The 22,914-nt window shown below is 34.1% G+C and overlaps 1 protein-coding gene across 3 annotated transcripts in view; it reads right to left on the minus strand.

Annotated features, from left to right (window-relative positions):
• Positions 1 to 16,777, minus strand: part of LOC143044941 (F-box DNA helicase 1-like) — a 37,965-nt gene extending 21,188 nt beyond the window's left edge. Inside the window, exons 1-9 of one of the 3 annotated variants that reach the window (XM_076217205.1) lie at positions 16,496 to 16,777; positions 12,965 to 13,074; positions 11,309 to 11,432; positions 10,472 to 10,665; positions 9,905 to 10,063; positions 7,857 to 7,954; positions 6,981 to 7,059; positions 3,747 to 3,836; positions 1,859 to 2,081 (exon numbers count right to left, since the gene is read on the minus strand). In XM_076217205.1, the coding sequence (XP_076073320.1) occupies positions 1,859 to 2,081; positions 3,747 to 3,836; positions 6,981 to 7,059; positions 7,857 to 7,954; positions 9,905 to 10,063; positions 10,472 to 10,665; positions 11,309 to 11,432; positions 12,965 to 13,074; positions 16,496 to 16,693 (1,275 nt within the window). In that variant the 5' untranslated portion in view covers positions 16,694 to 16,777. Of the gene's footprint in view, positions 1 to 1,858; positions 2,082 to 3,746; positions 3,837 to 6,980; positions 7,060 to 7,856; positions 7,955 to 9,904; positions 10,064 to 10,471; positions 10,666 to 11,308; positions 11,433 to 12,348; positions 12,418 to 12,502; positions 12,647 to 12,964; positions 13,075 to 16,495 lie in introns of those variants that run through there. The other 2 variants (XM_076217213.1, XM_076217222.1) reach the window with 2 other exon arrangements.
• Between the last annotated feature and the right edge of the window lie 6,137 nt (positions 16,778 to 22,914).

A 22,914-nucleotide genomic window follows, 5' to 3' on the forward strand; every position in this document is an offset into this window, starting at 1 on the left:
CAGGCATTTCCTGCAAATGGGGATGAAGTCTGTATGAATTATTTTTTTGTAACTTAAATATTTGTTAAAAAAAAAAGAAACGGAATTACCGTAACGTTTCCGATTTTGGTTCTGTTGTAAGGGATTTTAGTTGTGACGTTATTTAAGTTATGACGTCATATGCAATGTAAACAAAGAAACGCTATCATCAGGTAACGTTTTTTTATATCAAGGAATTATTAACAAGAGGCTGTCACAACGACAGCAAACCGGATTTATTTACATTTATTTGTGTCCTGGCAATATCACAAGAACCATTACTTATGAATGGTGAAAGTGAAAATCATCAATATCAAATTTGACCTCCATTTTGTCATCAGTATCAACATTTTGAAATAATAATATTTGAAAAGCTTAGATTGAATGGTTCATGAGTAAATGCAACAACGTGAATGGAAACGCCATTTTACGATCTTTCAAGAACCATAACTCCTGAACAGTAAAAGTCAAAATCGTCATTATGGAACTTGACCTCTATTTTGTCATCAGTAACAACATATTAAAATTTCAAAAGCTTTGGTTGAATGGTTCATGAGAAAATGCACGGACACGACGGGAAACACCATTTTTCAATCTTTCAAGAACCATAACTCCTGAACGGTTAAAGTCAAAATCGTCATTATTGAACTTGACCTCCATTCTGTCATCAGTAACAACATATCAAAATTTGGGAAGCTTTGGTAGAACAGTTCATGAGTAAATGCACGGACACGACTGAAAACTCCATTTTTCAATCTTTCAAGAACCATAACTCCTGAACGGTAAAAGTCAAAATCGCCATTATTGAACTTGACCTTCGTATAGTTGTCAGTAATAACATATTAAAATTTTAAAAGCTTTGGTTGAAAGGTTCATGAGTTAATGCACGGACAACATTTGATTGCCGCCTTTCAAGAACCATAACTCCTGAACGGTAAAAGTCAAAATCGCCATTATTGAACTTGACCTTCGTATAGTTGTCAGTAATAACATATTAAAATTTTAAAAGCTTTGGTTGAAAGGTTCATGAGTTAATGCACGGACAACATTTGATTGCCGCCTTTCAAGAACCATAACTCCTGAACGGTAAAAGTAAAAATCGCCATTATTTAACTTGACCTTCGTATAGTTGTCAGTAATAACATATTAAAATTTTAAAAGCTTTGGTTGAACGGTTCATGAGTTAATGCACGGACAACATTTGATTGCCGCCCGCCTGCCCGCCCGCCCGCCCGCCCGCCCGCCCGCCGTACATCCCCAAATCAATAACCGACATTTTTGTCACAAAAATCCGGTTAAAAATGAAATTGGTATTGCGTCCCTTCCTATTTTATACTAGACTGATAAATATATATTTTACTCAAAGTTTCATACAAACGAGACTGGAAAAAGGAAGTACATTGTAGATTTCAGTGCAGATCCGGATATTCAAAAACGCGACAAAATTTTTTTCCCCGATTTTGAGTTCATTAGTACAATGAAAATATCAGTAAATTTTCCTGATTTTTTTAAAAAAAAATTTTATTGAATTTTCTACTGTTATTGGGGACTTTGTCCCCATAATATTTGAACCAGTATTATCAGGAGAAGAATTCTTTATTAAATTTTGTGACAATGGGTGCAAAGAGCCTTGATATTTTGGTCTCTTGTGGAGTTGTCTCGTTGGAAATCATACTACATCTTCTTTTTTCATATTGTAGGCCATGTGAGTTAAAAATTCAGAGTCATAACAAGCCAGGATGTATGCCAACTTATTATATGTCCTACCAAACATGTTGTGACAGGGGATTCAAACTAATATCTATTAAACAATGAACTAAGCATGTACTTTTATAGTTACCTCTTTTTTGTCTGAATCTAAATATGTCAGCTGACCATTGTCACCCATCCTTTCATTTGGTACATGTGCTGTTGTAATACAAGGATCAGCTGATGCTATAAATGTTTTCACAGTATCCATGACAAACTTAGCTCTAGTATATAGGTTATATCCCCTTCTTTTTGGAAGAGCCTGGGTAACAGCATGTACTTTAAGGTCATACAATTTTCCAGCATTTTTATATCTGGAAAATAAATAGCTTATAAGTTTAATTACTTATAGCAAGACACTTTATCAAACAATGGTATTTTTTGGTGAAACATCCTATTATCCTCATACACAACTTTCGACTGCAAATAGTATAAAGACTTTTACTTCTATGTAGAGGCACAGCCCCTACAGCAAAAGCTGTAATAAAACTAAGCAGGCCTATATTTAGAGATAGTAGTTATTATGCCATTGTAAAAATGAAAGAAGTATGAAGTATATTTTACACGTATCTGCATTTTAACCTGTATTTAAAATTTATATCCTAGTAAAAAAAAAATCCATTTTGTATACACTGATTTAAGTGTCGCTCACCTTGGTCTATGTGCATATTAAAAAAAGGACACAGATGGATTCATGACAAAATGGTGTTTTGGTGATGGTGATGTGTTGGTAGATCTTACTTTACTGAACATTCTTGCTACTTACAATTTTCTCTATCTATAATAAACTTGGCCCTTTTGTTACAGAGGAAAATATTTTGTAAAAATTTACAATAATTTACTAAATAAATGAAAATTGTTAAAAATTTACCAATAATTTACTAAATAAATGAAAATTGCTAAAATTTACAATAATTTACTAAATAAATGAAAATTGTTAAAAATTTACAATAATTTACTAAATAAATGAAAATTGTTAAAATTTACAATAATTTACTAAATAAATGAAAATTGCTAAAATTTACAATAATTTACTAAATAAATGAAAATTGTTAAAATTTTCAATAATTTACTAAATAAATGAAAATTGTTAAAAATTTACAATAATTTACTAAATAAATGAAAATTGTTAAAATTTACAATAATTTACTAAATAAATGAAAATTGTTCAAAATTAACAATAATTTACTAAATCAATGAAAATTGTTAAAAATTTACTATAAAGGGCAATAACTCCTTAAGGGGTCAAATGACCATTTTGGTCATGTTGACTTAATTTGTAGATCTTACTTTGCTGAACATTATTGCTATTTACAGTTTATTTCTATCTATAATAGTATTCAAGATAATAACCAAAAATGGCAAAATTTCTTTGAAAATTACCAATTGAGGGCAGCAACCCAAAAACCAGTTGTCCAATCATCTATAAAATTTCAGGGCAGATATATATTAACTTGATAAACAATTTATCAACTTTTCAAATTTGCTCTACATGCTTTGGTTTCAGAGTTAATAGCCAAAATCTACATTTTACCCCTATGTTCTATTTTTAGCCATGGTGGCCATCTTGGTTGGTAGGCTGGGTCACCGGACACATTTTTAAAACTAGATACCCCAAGTTTGGTTAAATTTGGCCCACTAGTTTCAGAGAAGATTTTTGTAAAAGTTAACGACGAGGGACACCGACGACGACGGACGCCAAATGATAAGAACTAGGCCATTGTCCATAAATTTATTATTTCTAAGAGAAAAAACTCTTAAAAAAAAGTTGATTGTCTGCCAATTCAGAGATAATGCTGATATTAATTAATAGTACAAGTTTTATAAAAATCTGGCAAGAATTGTACTCATGAGAGTGTTAACAAGACCAGACAGACAGACAGACAGACAGCCATTATTTCCATGTCCCCAGCAAAGCGGCACAGGAGTGAAATAAAAGAATACAATTTTAGTACTTTAAACCCTATTCTTAATTGTACCTTATGCCACTAACACCATAAGCCAATGAATGACCTGTTCTACACTCCACATTGATAGGAAACTGTGTCTTGGCATACTCACTTACAGACCTGTAAAATTATAAATCATTAGACATCATTGATTATAGAGCCTTCTTGAAGTTCTTCATGCTCAAATGGTTAACTAGACACTTCCAAAGCTTGCAATGCTAACATGGTATCAGGGGCGTAGCTACCCGGAGGCACGACAGCACGTGCATCCACGTCGTTTTCACAAAAAAAAAAAAAAAAAGCAGAAGAGAGAGGGATGAGTTGGTCAATCGGAATCGGAGACTGTTGGTGTCTTTTCCGTCTATCCCGGATATTAGTTTGACAACCTAGTTACAAGTGTTGATGAAGCTGTTCATTCAGAAAAAGATCGTAGCTCCGAAGTTGCGTCACGTGCACATTGATTCGGCATGCAAAAAAAGAAATGGCGAAATAAAAATTTGTAAATTGAATGTTAAAGGAAACACCTATGTTGTCACTTTTTTTAAGTGATGAAATATCATTAGATAACGACATTTGGTTTCAAAATAATTTTTTTTTTGGGAGATTATGACAAAATCGGAAGGTTACTTGTATCTTTTACAAGATTTTTACTTTTGAATTTGTCATACTCAGTCTGTTCTAAGATATGTAGTTTTGGGGCACATTTTACAGTGTAAAGTACATCAGTTTGGAATGAGATGTACCAATCTGCATTAGAATTATCAGATCCCTTCGATATCGTTGAAAATATGCCGAGGCTATGTGGTTCAGTGACAGACTACCGGAGCCAATCACCCTGCAACCACGCCAAAACAGTATTGGAAAGCCTCATTATTTTTTTGTGTTCATAGACCATATGATAAGGCAACTGGAGAGTGGAGTCGCGTCAAGTTATCAGAAAATCGCTTCTTTGTGCTGTATCTCACGGCTTCATCGTGTTGTAGGAAATATCACAAACGAACAAATCTCAATATCGTCTGAAACATACGAAACTGACCTAGCATGTAATTTTGACGAATTCAATTGGGAGGTCGCTCGATGCCGAACACGTACGCAGGTTTATAACATCTCGTGAGTGCTACCATGCCATGATGGCCCTGAGATCTATCAGTCACGGTACTACGTATATAATTGAAAACAAATGTACGATCAACAATGAACAAAGAAAGTTACATAGCATTACCATGATTACTGCATGTTCATCGGGATTTCAGTGTGAATGTTGACAAAGTAATAGAGAAGTTTGTTTCTGCCCAGACCCGAAGAGCAGATTTTGGACAATTTTGAGTAAATTCTGTATAACAAATATTTGTTGTTTATGTATTACTATATTCAGAAGATTTATTAATAGTTTTACATTCATAAATTTTTATCTACATATAGCTCCTCTTTTAACCGTCCTATGACCGAAAACCGAAAAAAAAACATTTCTGCATAATAGGGTCCCAAATTTTTTTTGCCTCGCTCCGCTCGGCGGTAGTTGCTTCAACATCGTTTCTTTCTAGCTACGCCCCTGGGTATGTATCTTTGTCCAGTGTCTAAAAACTTATTAAAGGTAATAAAACTCATGGTATTCTCAACTATCCAGACCTAAACTATGCAATCATAAATTATAAACTCATATAAATCTATTTAATAACAACTCTGATCTAATTTTGTCTAACAAATACAGAATGAGACAAATCAAATCTGTTTAGATGTGACAACTTATTAAACCATGTCCAACTTATTAATTATCAATTGTTTTTAAGGCTTTTTACCTATCCTGAATTAATTGTTCTCATTTTCAAATTTTGTCAAAGTTAATAACATTTCATGGACTTTTTACTGAAGAGATTTTCCACTGAAGTTATGTATTGTTTATTGAGCATAATAATTAAGATAGCTGTATTTTATGTAAAGCTTGGCCTACATTCTTCCTTTTTTACTGTTACAAATAGTTTTACTAACTCCAGGCCAAGCTTTAAACACAATAGAGTTATGTCCTTATCATCAGTTCTACATATTTTGTTTATATCCTAATATTTTGTACCCTTCTTCAATGTAGCCGTATTTGATTTTTTGTCGAGCCTTCGACTTTAGTCGAAAAAGCGAGACTAAGCGATCCTACATTCCGTCGTCGTCGGCGTCGTCGGCGGCGTCAACAAATATTCACTCTGTGGTTAAAGTTTTTGAAATTTTAATAACTTTCTTAAACTATACTGGATTTCTACCAAACTTTGACAGAAGCTTGTTTATGATCATAAGATAGTATCCAGAAGTAAATTTTGTAAAAATAAAATTCCATTTTTTCCGTATTTTACTATAAATGGACTTAGTTTTTTCTGCGGGGAAACAAAACATTCACTCTGTGGTTAAAGTTTTTAGAATTTTAATAACTTTCTCAAACTATCCTGGGTTTGTACCAAACTTGGACAGAAGCTTGTTTATGATCATAAGATAATATCCAGAAGTAAATTTTGTAAAAATAAAATTCCATTTTTTCCGTATTTTACTTATAAATGGACTTAGTTTTTTCTGCGGGGAAACATTACATTCACTCTGTGGTTAAAGTTTTTAGAATTTTAATAACTTTCTTTAACTATCCTGGGTTTGTACCAAACTTGGACAGAAGCTTGTTTATGATCATAAGATAGTATCCAGAAGAAAATTTTGTAAAAATAAAATTCAATTTTTTCCGTATTTTACTTATAAATGGACTTAGTTTTTTCTGCAGGGAACCATTACATTCACTCTGTGGTTAAAGTTTTTAAAATTTAAATAACTTTCTTAAACTATCCTGGGTTTGTACCAAACTTGGAAATAACCTTATTTATGATCATAAGATTGTATCCAGAAGTAAAGTTTGTAAAAAGATTACTCTGTTTTTTTCTGTAATTTACTTTCAAATGGACTTAGATTTTCTTACAATCATAAAATAGTAACAAGAGGAATATTTTTATTGATTTTTTTCCTCATTGTTGTTGAGCCTGTGATTTACAGCAAAAATAGGCGAGACACTGGGTTCCGCGGAACCCTTACAAATTTTTTTATCTGACAACCCTGCATACCATCTGGTATCCACTTAAGGGAACTCTACCAGCACAAAACTTTAGAGGCGTTGGTTCAGCAGCTCTTTATTTATCTTCTTATACTTATTAAATAAAAATCTATCCCATCACATTTTCATTTTTTTTTACCTCTCTGCTTTGTTTAAGACTAGTACTTAACCAATTAGTGACTTACTTATTATAGACGACCATCAGAAATCTCATATTTGGTCTCATCTTGGTATATGTGACTAGTGTTGAAGTTTTACCAGTACCTGTGAGACCAATCATAGTTTATATGTAATAGCATGAAGTCTTAAAATCTTAAAACACTTAACAAAGGTAAAAACTTCTATGCATATAGCTGTCAAAACCACCAGATTTAACATACACAAATTTAATGTGAGGGTACACAGTTTTTTCACCTAGGTTTGTTTAAGAAACAGACAGACATTCTAATTTCAGCAGATCTTACCTTATTTACTATATAGTTCCACAAATCAAATTTTGAATGCATACTGAATCATTGAAAACAGGTTGGTTGAACTGGCCTCCAAACAATCTGTAAGGCCAGGGTTTTTTAATTTGTTGGTTTACAGATTTTATACATGAAAAAGTTGGGTATGTCGGTCGGAATAAAAAATATATCCCCCTTTTTGGAAATTGTATGACAATGGCATGAATTTTATGTTTAAAATAGCTGAACAAGAATATTTGGAACTACAATTTATATGACAAAATAAAATACAAACATATTGTTGGTAAGGTGAAATTTATATATTTTATTTACATATTTTATGTCTTGAAAGATTTTTTTTCTCTCCAAATGTCCCCACTTTTTCATATAAAAAACTTGTAGACCAACAAATCAAAAAACTGTACCTAAATTGCACTTTACTACACATGTGTTAAATCAAATAACTGATGTTATGTTATTGTTCAAATAGATAGCATAATTCTTTTCATTCATATGTACATCAATTTCCATTGAATCAAAATCAACTTTTAAAGTACCAGTAAGACAAATTTAATTTTCACTTGATTGCATTTTATTTTTGCATATCATTATTACCTGCAAAAGCTACAATCTTGATGATGTCACCTGGTTGTACATCATAGTTAACAATTCTGGTTTGTTCATGTGTCATTTGTTTACTTTTGTCTGGAATGCTAAATTAAGTAAAAAGGTGATTAGAAGAATAGCATGTACACATTAGGCCACACCAATTTGATTAATAGTTCTTTGGATTTTCCCGCTCCTGTATTGGAGAAATTGACTTTAAAAAAACAAAAAAATTACCTCTTCCGCAAATATTTGGGCCGCATGCCGCTCCAAAATTAGTTTATCCTTTACATTTTTTTTCTCTTGTAGACGTTTTTCTTGTGCATATATTGCTCCAATCGATTCAAACGCACGTGTGATAAATCGATTTGTTAATAAAAGGTAAAAAATCGGGATGCCAACATAAAATTGTGTCAGATCATTGCATAGGAGATAGGACAAGTAGTTATTAAACACACAGTTATTTGAAATGGATTTCGTTTTATCTATGAAGTCTTGTTCTAGAAGACAAAATAAAAAATCTTTCGTTAGACCATCACGATCACAGATCACAACAGTACTCGTTAGAACCATTGTCATTCCCGATCATTCGTTTCAACAGACATAGTCCGAGATTAGTATGACGTACAACGGCTGTTTAGTCAGACAAGATATGGTGTTGTCAAACGGCCCCAGCTTGTGAGGCAAAACAGCCATTGTTTGTCAGAGTAATCTCGAACTACAATAGACCTAGATAGAGCTATCTGTCTTGGATGAAATTGATATTAAATTCACATGATTTAAAAAAAAAATGACATATTAATCTTATTTTCAAATTGATGTAAACCCATATCCCCTTGTTAGTCTATTGACATGCACTCAGAACTCTTTTGTAATGGACAATTTAAGAGTTCCAATATTCGAGACCAAAGTGGTGGTGGCCTGCTAATAATAATAACGCATGTATTATTGGTGCAATCACTTCAAGTTTGAGATACATTTAGGTTTCAGGGGCAAAAGGAAAATGTATTTTGCCAAATTAGAATAATGTGAATGTGAATGTGGTTTAAGCCTAATAAGGACATAATGTGTTTTAAGGGAATGTTTCATTACACTGAGATCAACATACATAGCAATATAACTATTTTACTCAAGATGTTGTTGAAATATTCACCTCACTCATTATGTTGATCCTTTTGGGAATAAATAGTTCCAACTAGATGCCAAGCAGCCAATAAACAATAAATTATAATACTAAACCAAATTTAAAAGCGAACCAGAAAGTTGGGTATGGTAAAGACTGTACTACAGACACAAATAAATCAATTGATATGCATAAGAGCATGTTTCTCCTCATTTGTCTTTGAAGTTACCCAGTTTTAACATGTACATAAATTTCTAAATTGCAAAATTTAAAAAAAAAATAAACTGCTCGCTCCACTTGTAGAGCACCCGCCTCAACAAACCTCATTTTCAAGAATTTTTTACAATCAAAAAAATTTCGCTCACTCGCCCCATATTTTTTGGAGATTTTGTCCAAAGAACTGTAAATCAAATTGTTGTGGCCCTAAGATAATTATATGTGTAAAGACAAATTGGTGGTCATTGGAATTTGCTATTTCAAAATCATTAATTTATCTGCTTAAGAGTTATTCATTTGAGAATCTTTGAACGTTCAGAAGATATTACATGGAAACAACAGAAAGTGCCATTTTCCAATCTTTCTAAAACCATAACAGGCATTTCTATTGCATGGAAATTACATCAAGTGTGCCATTTTACAATCTATCAAGGACAATTTCGCCTGAGTGATAAAAGTGAAAAGCAATATTGAAATCCAGTAACAACATTGTTGATAGGTTCGTAAGTTATTGCATGTAATTCCAGCCTGCCATGCCATAATTCATCATATTAATAACTATATTTTTCCTTTGGAAAACCTGGTTAAAAATTTCATGATATTTAGAGAGAAATCAAGGCATATCTCCACTCATCAGTGTCTAGCTGAATCGCTGTATTCTCAGTCCACATGTTTATCTTTTAATTAGTTACTAGAATATGATTTAAACATATAGTACCTGTTTCTTGCAAATGTTTCTTCTACAGCTTTATTGTTGTTTGTAGTTTCAAATTCTCCCATGCTTACTGGAGATGAATTTTCAATGTTCAATTCACCCTGCCTGACTGGCTGTGAATTTTCATACAAGTACAAGGCATAAAATAATCTATAATGAAGCCTGGAAAATAAGTATGTTATCTATTACCGGTTTATCTAAATTAAATAACAAGGTATTTATCTTGTTTCTCCTATGCAAAAATTTATTTTAAATGATAAATTACTAGGACTAGTAGGACTTGTGTAATAGTGGTACATGTTTAATTTAATAGTGGGGGAAAATTTAACTTTCCTGGAAACTTGATCCCATTGTTTTAAAAATGCCTTCATACAATTTTAAAGGAAAATGCATTTTCTTAAACATTTTAATTCATAATGCATTTTAACCAAACAAAATCTGTGAAAAAATAAAGTCTTACATTCATGACAATCAAATATGAATTTTCAAGTTGAAATGGAAATGACTGTTTCAAAAATTTAAAGAAAAAAAGTGTTACAATAATTGAATGAAAGAAATTTAAAAACCAACCCATTCCACACTTCATCACTTTTCACTGTCTTGAAGGCATACAGGAATGTAGCAATACAGTAGAGACATTCTAATAGCTCTATAGAGGTACACTGTGAGGTAGGTACCAGTAGAGACTGGATTATCTCCTGGATGTCATACACAGTCTGTGATATAATGACTAGGACAGTGATACAGCACCAAGGGTTGGGCTCCTGAAAAAAAGAATTAGTACTTTAATAAGTACATGAGGTACACTGAGAGGTAGGTACCAGTAAACACTGAATTACTTCCTGGATGTCATACACAGTCTGTGATATAATTACTAGGACAGTGATACAGCACCAAGGGTTGGGCTCCTGAAAAAAAGAATTAGTACTTTAATAAGTACATGAGTTACACTGAGAGGTAGGTACCAGTAAACACTGGATTATTTCCTGGATGTCATACACAGTCTGTGATATATTGACAAGGACAGTGATATAGCACCAAGGGTTGGGCTCCTGTAAACAAAAATAGTACTTTAATTAGTACATGTATTACTATATTCTTGTATGTGTCTTTAATTTATGTTAGTTTAATGTGACACTGATATTGATTAAGAATTGACATACAAATGTGTTATCATGGTTGACTTATAAGATAAATTTTTAAATTATTGAGAATAAAAGTACTAGTGACACAGATTGCTTTCATTGCAAAATGGATATTATTGCCTGATAAAGTTTTACTATAAGCATGATAAGCAACCTTTAAGTTAGTCCAGATTATATGAAAATTTTGATGAATTCCTGTGAAAGGGAATACCAATCTACATTTCATTACATTAAAATTTATCGTGTTAAAAAATGCACATACCTCATTCAATAAACAGTCAGTGACTCTTTCTTGCATCAGTGCTTTTGCCCAGTTATATTTCTTGTGCCTCTCTAAACACTGAATCATATTTCCTGCTGTTATTGGCTTAAATTCCTTCATATATCTACAAAACACAAAAGGTACATCTAAACATGAATACGTCCATAGTACATGGATGCCCCACTCACACAATTGTTAAGTGGACTGTGAAATTGTGATCACATTTCTAATTTGGCATTAAAATTAGAAAGATATCATTTCATAGTTTCAACTTGATTGGACTTTAACTTCATCAGAAACTACCTTGACAAAAAACTTTAATCAAACAGGGACAGATGGAGGAACGGATGAATGAACAGACATACAAATAGATGAACGAACAGACAAATAGACAAATGAACGGACGCACAGAATGGAGCATTAAAATAATCTGAATACTCAATTCTGTAATATATCCAACAGTAAAGATCTGTGATATTGCAGAATGCATTATTGCCTTCTTTCCTGTCATTTTGATACTGTTCTTGTTATTATATCTTTCTCACTGTAAACATCCATAAGAATTATCTCTGAATATTGATTTCATCTTAAAACTGGGTCAGATTAACTGATGTTTTAGGAAGGGACATAATTTTGGACAAAAATGCTAAAGAGCTTGCAGAACCTGTAACAGAGAAATGTACAAGTATGCTCCTAATTTCAGTCATATGTATACATGTATGTCTAAAAGTCTTCAAGAATGCAACCAAATTAATAACCTACTATTTTTGTATGTATCTGCTGTTGTCTGCTCTATGGTCGGGTTGTTGTCTCTTTGACATATTCCCCATTTCCATTCTCAATTTTATTTTTTTTTAAAATGAAGACAGTTTTAGTTTCTTAACATATATGTCATGTATGTCATGAACATATAAATGAATATTTAAAAAACCAGACTTTGTTTCAACACAAAGAGAATCTCATCTGATAAGCTTGACAAGGTAATCAGCAAGGCTACCCATCTCATTCAGAAATATCACTGGGTTTATCAACATCCTCACCTGATAAGCTTGACAAGGTAATCAGCAGGGCTACCCATCTTATTTAGAAATATCACTGGGTTTATCAACATCCTCACCTGATAAGCTTGACAAGGTAATCATCAGAGCTACCCATCTCATTCAGAAATATCACTGGGTTTATCAACATCCTCACCTGATAAGCTTGACAAGGTAATCAGCAGGGCTACCCATCTCATTCAGAAATATCACTGGGTTTATCAACATCCTCACCTGATAAGCTTGACAAGGTAATCAGCAGGGCTACCCATCTCATTCAGAAATATCACTGGGTTTATCAACATCCTCACCTGATAAGCTTGACAAGGTAATCAGCAGGGCTACCCATCTTATTCAGAAATATCACTGGGTTTATCAACATCCTCACCTGATAAGCTTGACAAGGTAATCAGCAGGGCTACCCATCTCATTCAGAAATATCACTGGGTTTATCAACATCCTCACCTGATAAGCTTGACAAGGTAATCAGCAGGGCTACCCATCTCATTCAGAAATATCACTCGGTTTATCAACATCATCACCTGATAAGCTTGACAAGGTAATCAGCAGGGCTACCCATCTCATTCAGAAATATCACTGGGTTTATCAACATCCTCACCTGATAAGCTTGACAAGGTAATCAGCAGGGCTACCCATCTCATTCAGAAATATCACTGGGTTTATCAGCATCCTCTTTAGTTTGTGATACTTCTTCTTCCAGGGAACAAACTGAAAACAGTCAGCAAAGTTATTTAAAACTTATTCCTTGTAGCATTATAAATACTTTATTATACTTATTTTAGAAATATATTTCACAAAACTGTTACTACAAAACTTATAAATGGGTCTTTGGTAATGGTATTAATCCTGTTCCTTTTTCATGTTTTTTAAATTTTCAATACATTTAAAAGCTTATAAATATGTAAACTCTGACTGTCAACCGTGTGAAGGCTTGATAGCCAGTCAAGGCCATTAAAAACTTCCATCATCAACTCCATCAAATTCTTTATGTGTCTGTCCAAAGTCGGAAAGTTGTCTCATTTATAACACTCATACCATTTCTTCTTATTCCTCCTGGTAAAAATTCACATTTCCCCCAATTAAATGCACAAAAAATTAATATATTATAAACAGTAATGAATCCTCAGTACCATAGATATATATATATATATATATTATATACAAAACAAGAATGTGTCCAAAGTACACGGATGCCCCACTCGCACTATCCTTTTCCATGTTCAATGGACCGTGAAATTGGATAATTATCTAATTTGGCATTAAAATTAGAAAGATCATATCATAAGCAACAAGTCTACTAAGTTTCAAGTTGATTGGACTTCAGCTTCATCAAAAACTACCTTGACCAAAAACTTTAACCTGAAACTCCCACTTTCATTTTCTATGTTCAGTGGACCGTGAAATTGGGGTCAAAAGTCTAATTTGGCTTAAAAATTAGAAAGATCATCTCATAATTAGCAACAAGCGTACTAAGTTTCAAGTTGATTGGACTTCAGCTTCATCAAAAACTACCTTGACCAAAAACTTTAACCTGGACGGACGAACAGAACCTCCGACGGACGGACAGACGAACGGAGCCACAGACCAGAAAACATAATGCCCTTCTACTATCGTAGGTGGGGCATAAAACAACAAGATTTGATTTGAACTTAACTCCCCCTTCTTAAAAATATAAACATGATAACAGGGAAAAGGGAAAAATTGTATATGATCATTTGCTATTGCATGACTGATTTATTTTCCTGTACAATATATACACATGGAAAAAAGTATTGCAACACCTTGATTTTTTAAAACTTGAAAAATCAGCCTCTTTTTTTGGATGAAATATAATAAAATATGTATATAATATTATTGAAACATAGTTTATGATAACATTGGCATTAAAACGAACAAAAAATGTTTGAAAAAAAAATGATTTATATAACCACAATTTTAATAACAAAATGAAGTGTTTTTTGTACAAAAAATTGCATTTTACAACTTTTACTGTAGTCGAACTTCACAATGTCAGACATTTCAAAATTAATCTTCAGATGACTGTTCACATCATGGTTGATCGTTTTACGCCAAAGAATTAGTACTTTGTGCGCAGCCTCCATTCAAACGGATAACCGTATCTAAACGTCTTCTGATTCCTGCCATAAATCGACTAACTTGTTGCTAAGGAAGCAGCAACCATTTCTGATGGAGGGCATTGTTTATTTCATGATGTGTTTGAACTAATGTGTCCTTTCGCGCATTTTCCACCCAATAGTGTCCCAAATATGCTCGATATGGTTCAAATCCGGGCTACGATCGGGCCAAGAAAGATGAACCGAATTCCATTTGAACATTGGATCTTCCTCCACGATGCTAATTTCAAACTTTGGCGAGCTCTGCACTACATTGGATACGGAAAACTGTGTGTCTGTTTGTTAGCAAAAGTCTCTGAAATGGTTTTATCGCACGATAACCAGTAGCGATGAGTCGATCTCGAACAGTTCTTGTTCAAAGGCTCCTGTATGGCCACCACTCTCTTTTTAGGATTGTCTTGTATGCAATGGGTTTCCTTCTGACCAAACTTCATTATGCTTGATTTTCCCTAGCAAATGGTATAGGGAGTCTTCATTATCTCGGAAGGTCTTTAACAGCGTTTATTGCCTGATTTTTATTCTCAAAACGACTTATAGTGGAATGGTGATGACCAACAATACGTGAAGTTGTTAAGCGACATCCCTGCTTCTCGTATGCTGATAATCTGCCATCTTGCTGCAGTTAAGAGTTGTCAAGGACCCATTACAAGGTGTTAATCACATAACTTTAAAAACTTGGTTATTTAAAGTGTTGAAAACAATGAGAATAAAAACATCTGTTTTGCTGTTTTCGGGTACAGTAGCTGCATGCGCAGATAAAAACTTATCAAGTCGATATTTATTGATTTAACTCAGGTGATACTTAAATAATGTTTAACTAGTTCTATTTTACCAAATTATATCACAAAAAAATAGAGTGTTTTTTTAATTTCAATTTCAATTTGGTGTTGCAATACTTTTTTCCATGTGTATATACAGTTGGTCTACCATAAGTATAATACTGTGTAATACTGTGATATTACATATATAATTAGTACTTGAAATGTTTCTTTATGTTGTATTTGCATACATTGTCATGTTTAATGTGTTTGTATCTTGGAATACGCATTGTATCATATGTGCTTTGTCCAATAAAATATTTGAAATATATATATAATTCTGTTTCATTTAAACTTAATGTTGATCTGTAATAAAAGTGAATTTGTTTCCATGTTCAGGTTGACCCGGGAACATATATATGTATATTGATAGATATACTGTTCCCAGGTTGACCTTACTTACACATTAATGATTAAAATAATCAGATTAAAAAACAAATACTACAAGTTTTTTAGTTCTTAATCATTCTTGGTTGTTACTTTCTAAAATAAATACTGATGTAAAATTTTTCATTACTGTGAATACTTACTGCACAAAAAATGAGGTCAAGGTCACCTGAATTTGGAAGAATCATTTTAATATTGTTGAATTTAAGAAATCAGAGACATATAATACTGTATTATTGGTCTCTGTTCAAATCAATGCCAAATTCCGACATAATATCAAAGACTATATTGTTACATAAATACAGTGTTATAGTAGATTCAGATAAGATAGCCATGTTATTTTGTTATATTACTATCATCAGGCTAATTTCAAAGGAAGCTTTGTCTCTTCGTTCTCTAGTTATGTCTTAGCTCGCTGTGCAGTGTCTATAATACAACTAAGGGTAACTAGAGGCCTCCGGGTGTGGGAATTTCTCGCTACATTGAAGATCTGTTGGTGACCTTCTGCTGTTGTTTTTTCTATGGTCGCAGGGGCGATTCCAGCCATTTTAAAAAGTGGGTTCCCAACCCAGGACAAAGGGGGTGGGGGGAGTTCCAACTATATGTCCCCATTCAAATGGATTGATTGTCCAAAATAAAGGGGGTTCCAACCCCCGAAACTTTCCCCCTTGATCCGCCACTGGGTCGGGTTGTCTCTTTGACACATTTCCCATTTCCATTCTCAATTTTATACTATATAGTCATAAAGTCAATTCAACATGTTGATGTTGTGTCCAGAAATATACTTACCCTCTCTGACGAAATAATTCTGTTAAACCTTGTGCAAACTCTGTTGCATATGCTGTTTAAGGATTCAACTGGAAGCTGGGCAAAGATGATTTCAAGTAATTCATCTGGAAGTCTGTCAAAATATACGGGGTTACCATTTGCAATATCTGGATGTGTGTAGCCATTTTCAACTTTGGAGCGTTTTGGAGATACATTCATAGTGCTCAGTACTCCTAAGAAATAACAGAGTCTCAGAAAAAAACAAAACGTTCGACGTCCACTCTAAAAATAAACTATATACCTGTCCAATGCCGGGTACACATTTGTTTCCGGAAAATTATCAAAAATTACGGGAAATCCAATTAACGATTAATTTAAATTAGATACGAATTTCGAATTATACAAACATACAACACCAAGCCCAAGGATTTGTATAGTAACAATCTTTCTATACGTAAAATTACTTGACAACATTTCAAACTATATGATGCTATATTTATTTTTAACAATGACGTGCTGATGAAATATTTGATATAGCATATATGAGGGGGGCAAGGGGTTTACTGTTATGCTGTTATGTAGCATTTTAATTCTTTGTTATCTGTTATTCTGAAAATATATTTGCTGTTAGCTGTTATTGTCTTATTCTTTGTTAGCTGTTATTGGGCTTTAAGTTTTTTTGTTATCTGTTATTTTGATAATGTATTTGCTGTTAACTGTTATTGAAAATTGGAATGTTAGCATTTTTTTGACAGCCAATATTCGGTAGAAATTGAAGATCATTGGACATTGGGGTTTACCAATACTTATATGTTGGTCCCGTATTCGGAGATGGATTCCATTATGCCCGCGTCACACTGTCCCGATTTTTACGCCGATTGCAACACGATTATGGAAATTTTCAAAATCGGGACTGATCGTTTCCAGATCGGGCTATTCGTAGTGCCATCTTTCACCATCGTTGAACCATCGGCCACTTTTTCGAGCCTTCGGGGACAACTTCGGGAAGGCTTCTAAATTTTTTAACATGTTAAAAAATCCCCGAAGGTTCGTCCGATGTTGAGGGTTCGTATTGAGTTCGTATCACCATCCTCACCATCGTAATGTCACCGGGAATGCATCTTTAAACATCGTATTGCATTCGTGTTTGCATCGTTTCCATCGGGCAGTTTCGGCATTACGATGTCTACACGAATGAATCACGAAGCTACCCGAAGGTCTTACGATGGCAACATGACTTCTTGAAGAACTCGTAATCCTGTCGTGTTGCCATCGAATAAAAGTACGAAGGCGACCTACTGGGAGACATTCTAGGAGACTACACCAAATTTGCTGATGACGGAACACTCTGGCAAACGGCTCAACCAGACCAGATACTGGAACTCAAAGATAGAATGAAGGATGACATCACAAAGGCAGTGAAATGGACTCAAAAGTGGAGAGTAAACATCAACCTAGACAAAACTGAAATATGCATCTTTTCAAAAAAAAACATCGATGAAGAGGACAAACGCATTTTGATTCAAGGTAAAGAACTGAAATACAACTCAACACCAAAGCTTCTTGGAATCATTATGGACGAGAAAATGACCTTCAGTAAACACATTGATGCAATCGAAAAGAGAGCAAACCGTAACTTAACTATTCTGAGAGAAGTGCGACAGATCAGCAAATTAAAGACAGAAAAGTTATTACAATTATACTACAGTCTAGTCAGATCAGTCATGGAATATTGTAGTCCGGCCTGGCAAATAGCAGAACCAAAAGACCTGCAAAAACTTGACAGAGTACAGAGAAAAGCACTTATCCTATGCATGGATATGCCTACAACATCTGGCAGAGAAGCACTAGAAGTGGAATCAGGAGTTATGCCAATAGACCTGAGACTAGAACAAATAGCCATTAAAGAGATTGCAAAGATTAAATCCAAATCTGCACAGGAACCAATCAAACAGCAACTTGTGAGGTATGAAGAACATGACGCATATGACAAGTATCCAACACCAATGGGCAAAGCACTAACTAAGCCAAGCAGCAGAAATGGAAAAACAGACAAAGATAAACATCAATCTTATAGAACCAGAGTTTACCTACAGACTGGGAGAAACTCAAATGACTCAATCAAAACCTTTATATTGGAGTCAACTAGGCAACTCAAAATCAAGGACAAATGAGCAACAGGAACTTTGCCAGGAAACCATTAACCAACTCATGGGAGACTGCACACAAGAACAAGCAATATCGTTTACAGATGGATCATGCCTAGGGAACCCAGGACCCTGTGGAGCAGGTGCAATTATCTATGCTGAACACATTAAACCTGCTGCCAGATTACATAGACCTGTGGCACAAAGAGGATCCATCCTTCTAGCGGAACTCATAGCAATTCTCATGGTCCTAGAATACTGCATTACAGAAAACATTTACAATGCAATACAAAGAATCAAAATTTTCTCTGACAGTCAAAGCGCCGTGGGATTACTTACACTGAACTGGGCCCCAAACAGCTACATCTCCGTAATAAGAGAAATAAAAGAAAATATTGAACATCTTAGGCAAAAAGGACTCAATGTAATTGTAGCATGGACACCAGGACATGCCAACATAGTTGGTAATGATGAGGCTGACATCCTTGCAAAAACAGCGGCAGAGGAAGCAAAAGAATTACCACCGGAAAATAACGTCATAACACTACAGGACGTCAAACAAGCAGCATACAAAAGTACAGGAAATAAATGGCAGAGAAGATGGGAAATATCTGAGAGAGGCAGGGACCTTTATGAAAAAATACCAACTACAAAACACTCAATTATGTATGATTTCCCAACTAAAAGACATTTCAGTATATTCGCCCAACTAAGAACTGGCTATACAGAACTGAATTACTACAAGAACCGAGTAGGCCAAACCAACGCCATAGAGTCATGCAACTGTGGAGCACCTGAAACGCCTCAACATTTCCTTCTGGAGTGTCCCTACTATGAAAAAGAACGAGAAGATATGCTACACCAAATATCCAAAGAGGTCGGGGTCAGAAACTTGAATTTAGCTACTATGCTGACAAGACTGGACGGCGAAAACACAGAAGAGACAAAAGCCAAATTACAAACAGTGGCACATTACATTGACAGAACGGGCAGATTTAATACTGCTGTTCCTCAATCCCAATCTTAACCAGCGCATACCAAATTTAAAGCACAGAGAAGAAAATACATCGAGGAAAACGCACCAGAGAGTAAAACCGTACATTGGGACAATTCGTGCCAACAGGCCTTAAGATTGAGGATTGAGGACAAGAAGGAACAAGATGGAACTACGACGGCAATAAATCCAGCTAAATGTAACTTAATTTTCGGCCTAAAATACATTTAAAGTGCCATGCGCGATATGCCCTGGTCAGTCTAATACGACAGTTAAGGAAGACGTTCACAAAACATGGAGCTCATATCATATGATTCTATGAGAACAAGAAAGGCGACATTGTTGTTTCTATTAATTAAATTGGAACAAGAAGAGCAGCTATTACAGGCTCAGGATTTACTTTATACAAGTTAAATATTATTTTTGTCAATTTTTTATATCAAGTAACATAATGAAAATCATAAACGCTTCTCGTACACCAACACTGCAGATACACGTATATAGAGAAAAAACCAACGTTTTCTTCATTATTCTGATTGTTAATGTATCGTCTGAGTTGTTGTCGCACGAATAGTTACTCCATAACCATTTTGTTTTTAATATGTCATATTTTGCCTCATTTGATGCTTTCCCCACATCCTTCCTTTTGTCTATATTATTATGATATTCTCCTGGAAAGAGCTCTTTTTTAATAAAAGGGATCAACGCACACAAATATTTACCTTTAAGATAGATCAGTAAACATGGGCATAATTATGGGTGATTATTCAGACTAGTGCATACATTTTACGGTCCAAACAAGACAATGCCAAGCATGGTATCCCCTCGTATGTAACATATTAGGGACACATATGGACATTATATTTGTATATGACACATGCAGAAAATGGTAAATTGAATATGCATATTTGATTCATAAACTATTTCAGAAGTCAACCAAAACATTCAGTAACTGGAAATACCTTTAATATTGTCTTTAGAACCAGCAGGTAAAAAATTGACCAACCAATTTCCTGTGTATTATGCTATTTCAAGGAGAAAAAAACAAGTCCATCTGCATGACCTTGTACGTTATCAGATAATTACAACGAGGAACAGTATACCAAATGTGGTTAAAATCTTTTGAAGCATATTGGTTTTAAAGTGTCCACAAGGATGATATCGCCTTGTATTACAACAGCCACTGTGACCTTGACATTTGAACTTTAAAGTTAATAGCGATTAATTTAAATGCATCGTAAGCTGTACACGACGTCTTTTAGACATCGTATGGCCATCGCGCCATCATCGTAATCCATCGTGTAGACTTCGTAATCCATCGTGTAGCCTTCGTGATCCATCGCGTAGGCTTCGGCTGTGATATGAAGCTTAAATAACCGTCTTCGGTTACCTTCGTATGTCCATCTTTTGCTATCGTATATAATTTCGGCACCATCGTATAGACTTCGTTATTCATCGTACTTGAATCGGTCACTTTTTGGTATTTTAACGAGATCGGGACCAACTTCGTACGAAGTTACAATTTTCGCATTCGGGTGTCCATCGTATATAAAAATCGGGACAGTGTGACACGGGCATTAACATATATACCCATCAAGGAACTGAGGTCCAGGACAATTCCAGTATATTTTATAATTATCCTTTGTAATAAATATCGTTTTTTGGAACATGTATTTAGAATTATCTTATTTTTTTGTATGAGGATAATGGTCCTTGTTTACCGTACGAACATATTAAATTAGAACAATTATTAATATGACAAAAAGGTAAACATATTGCAAGGAATATCTGACAAGGATCTAGGTCCTTACAACCAGTTAACCTTTTATTTTATATGGTACATAGACTCGGCTCTGTGATTCTTTTCAAAGCAGAACCATAGGCGGATTTAGGGGGGCCAGGGGGCCCGGCCCCCCCCCTTTTGGGAAAAAATTTGGTTGCTTATATAGGGAATCACTGAAGCGTGACTGGAGCGGACCCCCTCTTAGGTCAATCAGTGGGCCCCCACTTATGAAAATTTCTGGATCCGCCACTGAGAACCAAATACATTGTACAATGAAAGTTCCAATCATGTACTGGGTTCCAAAGCTGTACATAGCTCATTACAAACAAAGATTTATTTTGTCTTCAAGCCATCGCTCCCCTACTAAACTATGTAGTCTACTTACTAGTAGATCTACACTTGGTACAATCAAAAACCTGATAAAAAAAATATCAAAAAAACGAAAGTGAGCTCACATCTTTAGATATAAACAATTTCCCAAAGTTTTATGCAAATTGGTTAAAGAGTGTTTGAGATTTTTAATGCCCAACACGACGGACGAACAACAGTATACCATACATAATACGTCCTGTAATGAGCGTATAAAAATATAAATATATAAATATATAATGAGTAGTAAACACATTCTAGATACATAATTCAAAAAGCCATTTTCATAGAAAATGGAATTCATAACAAAGGATTATACCTGTAATAAGAAATACTGGATTTGTCAAGGACCCGACTTATTTTAATATTTCATTTACTGTTATCTGTTTTTGTCCATTTTAATTCCTTGTTATCTGTTATAAGCCAAATCAATTTGCTGTTTCGCTGTTATTGGGACCCCCTTGCCCCCATCCCCCCCCCCCCCATATATAGCTTCTGACACAGAATGAATGAGGTTTAAGTTCTTAAATAGTATGAAATTGGACACTTACTTGTTCTGACCCAATATTAAAAAACGAAATAGAGGGTTGGAATCAGCATAGAAATCATTTTTGGTGAAATCAAACGCGTACGTACCGTGAGTTCAATTTTGGACCCTTTGGTTCTCCAGTAATGTGGACCGGGACCAAAAACAATTGATCTAAATACTTACATGGTAAGATTATTAATAAGTATATCAAAGAAACCAATTTATTCATTTTTTTTAAATGGTACAAATATTAATTTTGGATCGCGATTTGAACCAACTTGAAATATACGCCCTCAAATAAAAAATCTAAATACACTCAGTCTGTTAGATTGGATATATCTGTTTTGTTGGTTTCGTATGATTATTTTTTCTAATTGGCTAAATTGTAGATCTTGTCTTGCTTATCATGTTTGCCTCTTCAAGCTTCTATCTATATTTTATATTTTTTTAAAAGGGGCAAAAACTCTAATGAGGAGTCGATATAAGATTAAGACCATGTAGACATTGTCTTGCTGATCATTTTCACGATATAAAGATTCTCTCTATCTTTGAAAGTTTTTCAAATAATACTAGTAGGCAAAAATGAAGAATCAAAAAGGAAATTGCGAAAAGGTTGCT

The sequence above is a fragment of the Mytilus galloprovincialis genome, chromosome 1, assembly GCF_965363235.1.
Source record: "Mytilus galloprovincialis chromosome 1, xbMytGall1.hap1.1, whole genome shotgun sequence".
In the NCBI taxonomy this organism is placed as follows: domain Eukaryota; kingdom Metazoa; phylum Mollusca; class Bivalvia; order Mytilida; family Mytilidae; genus Mytilus; species Mytilus galloprovincialis.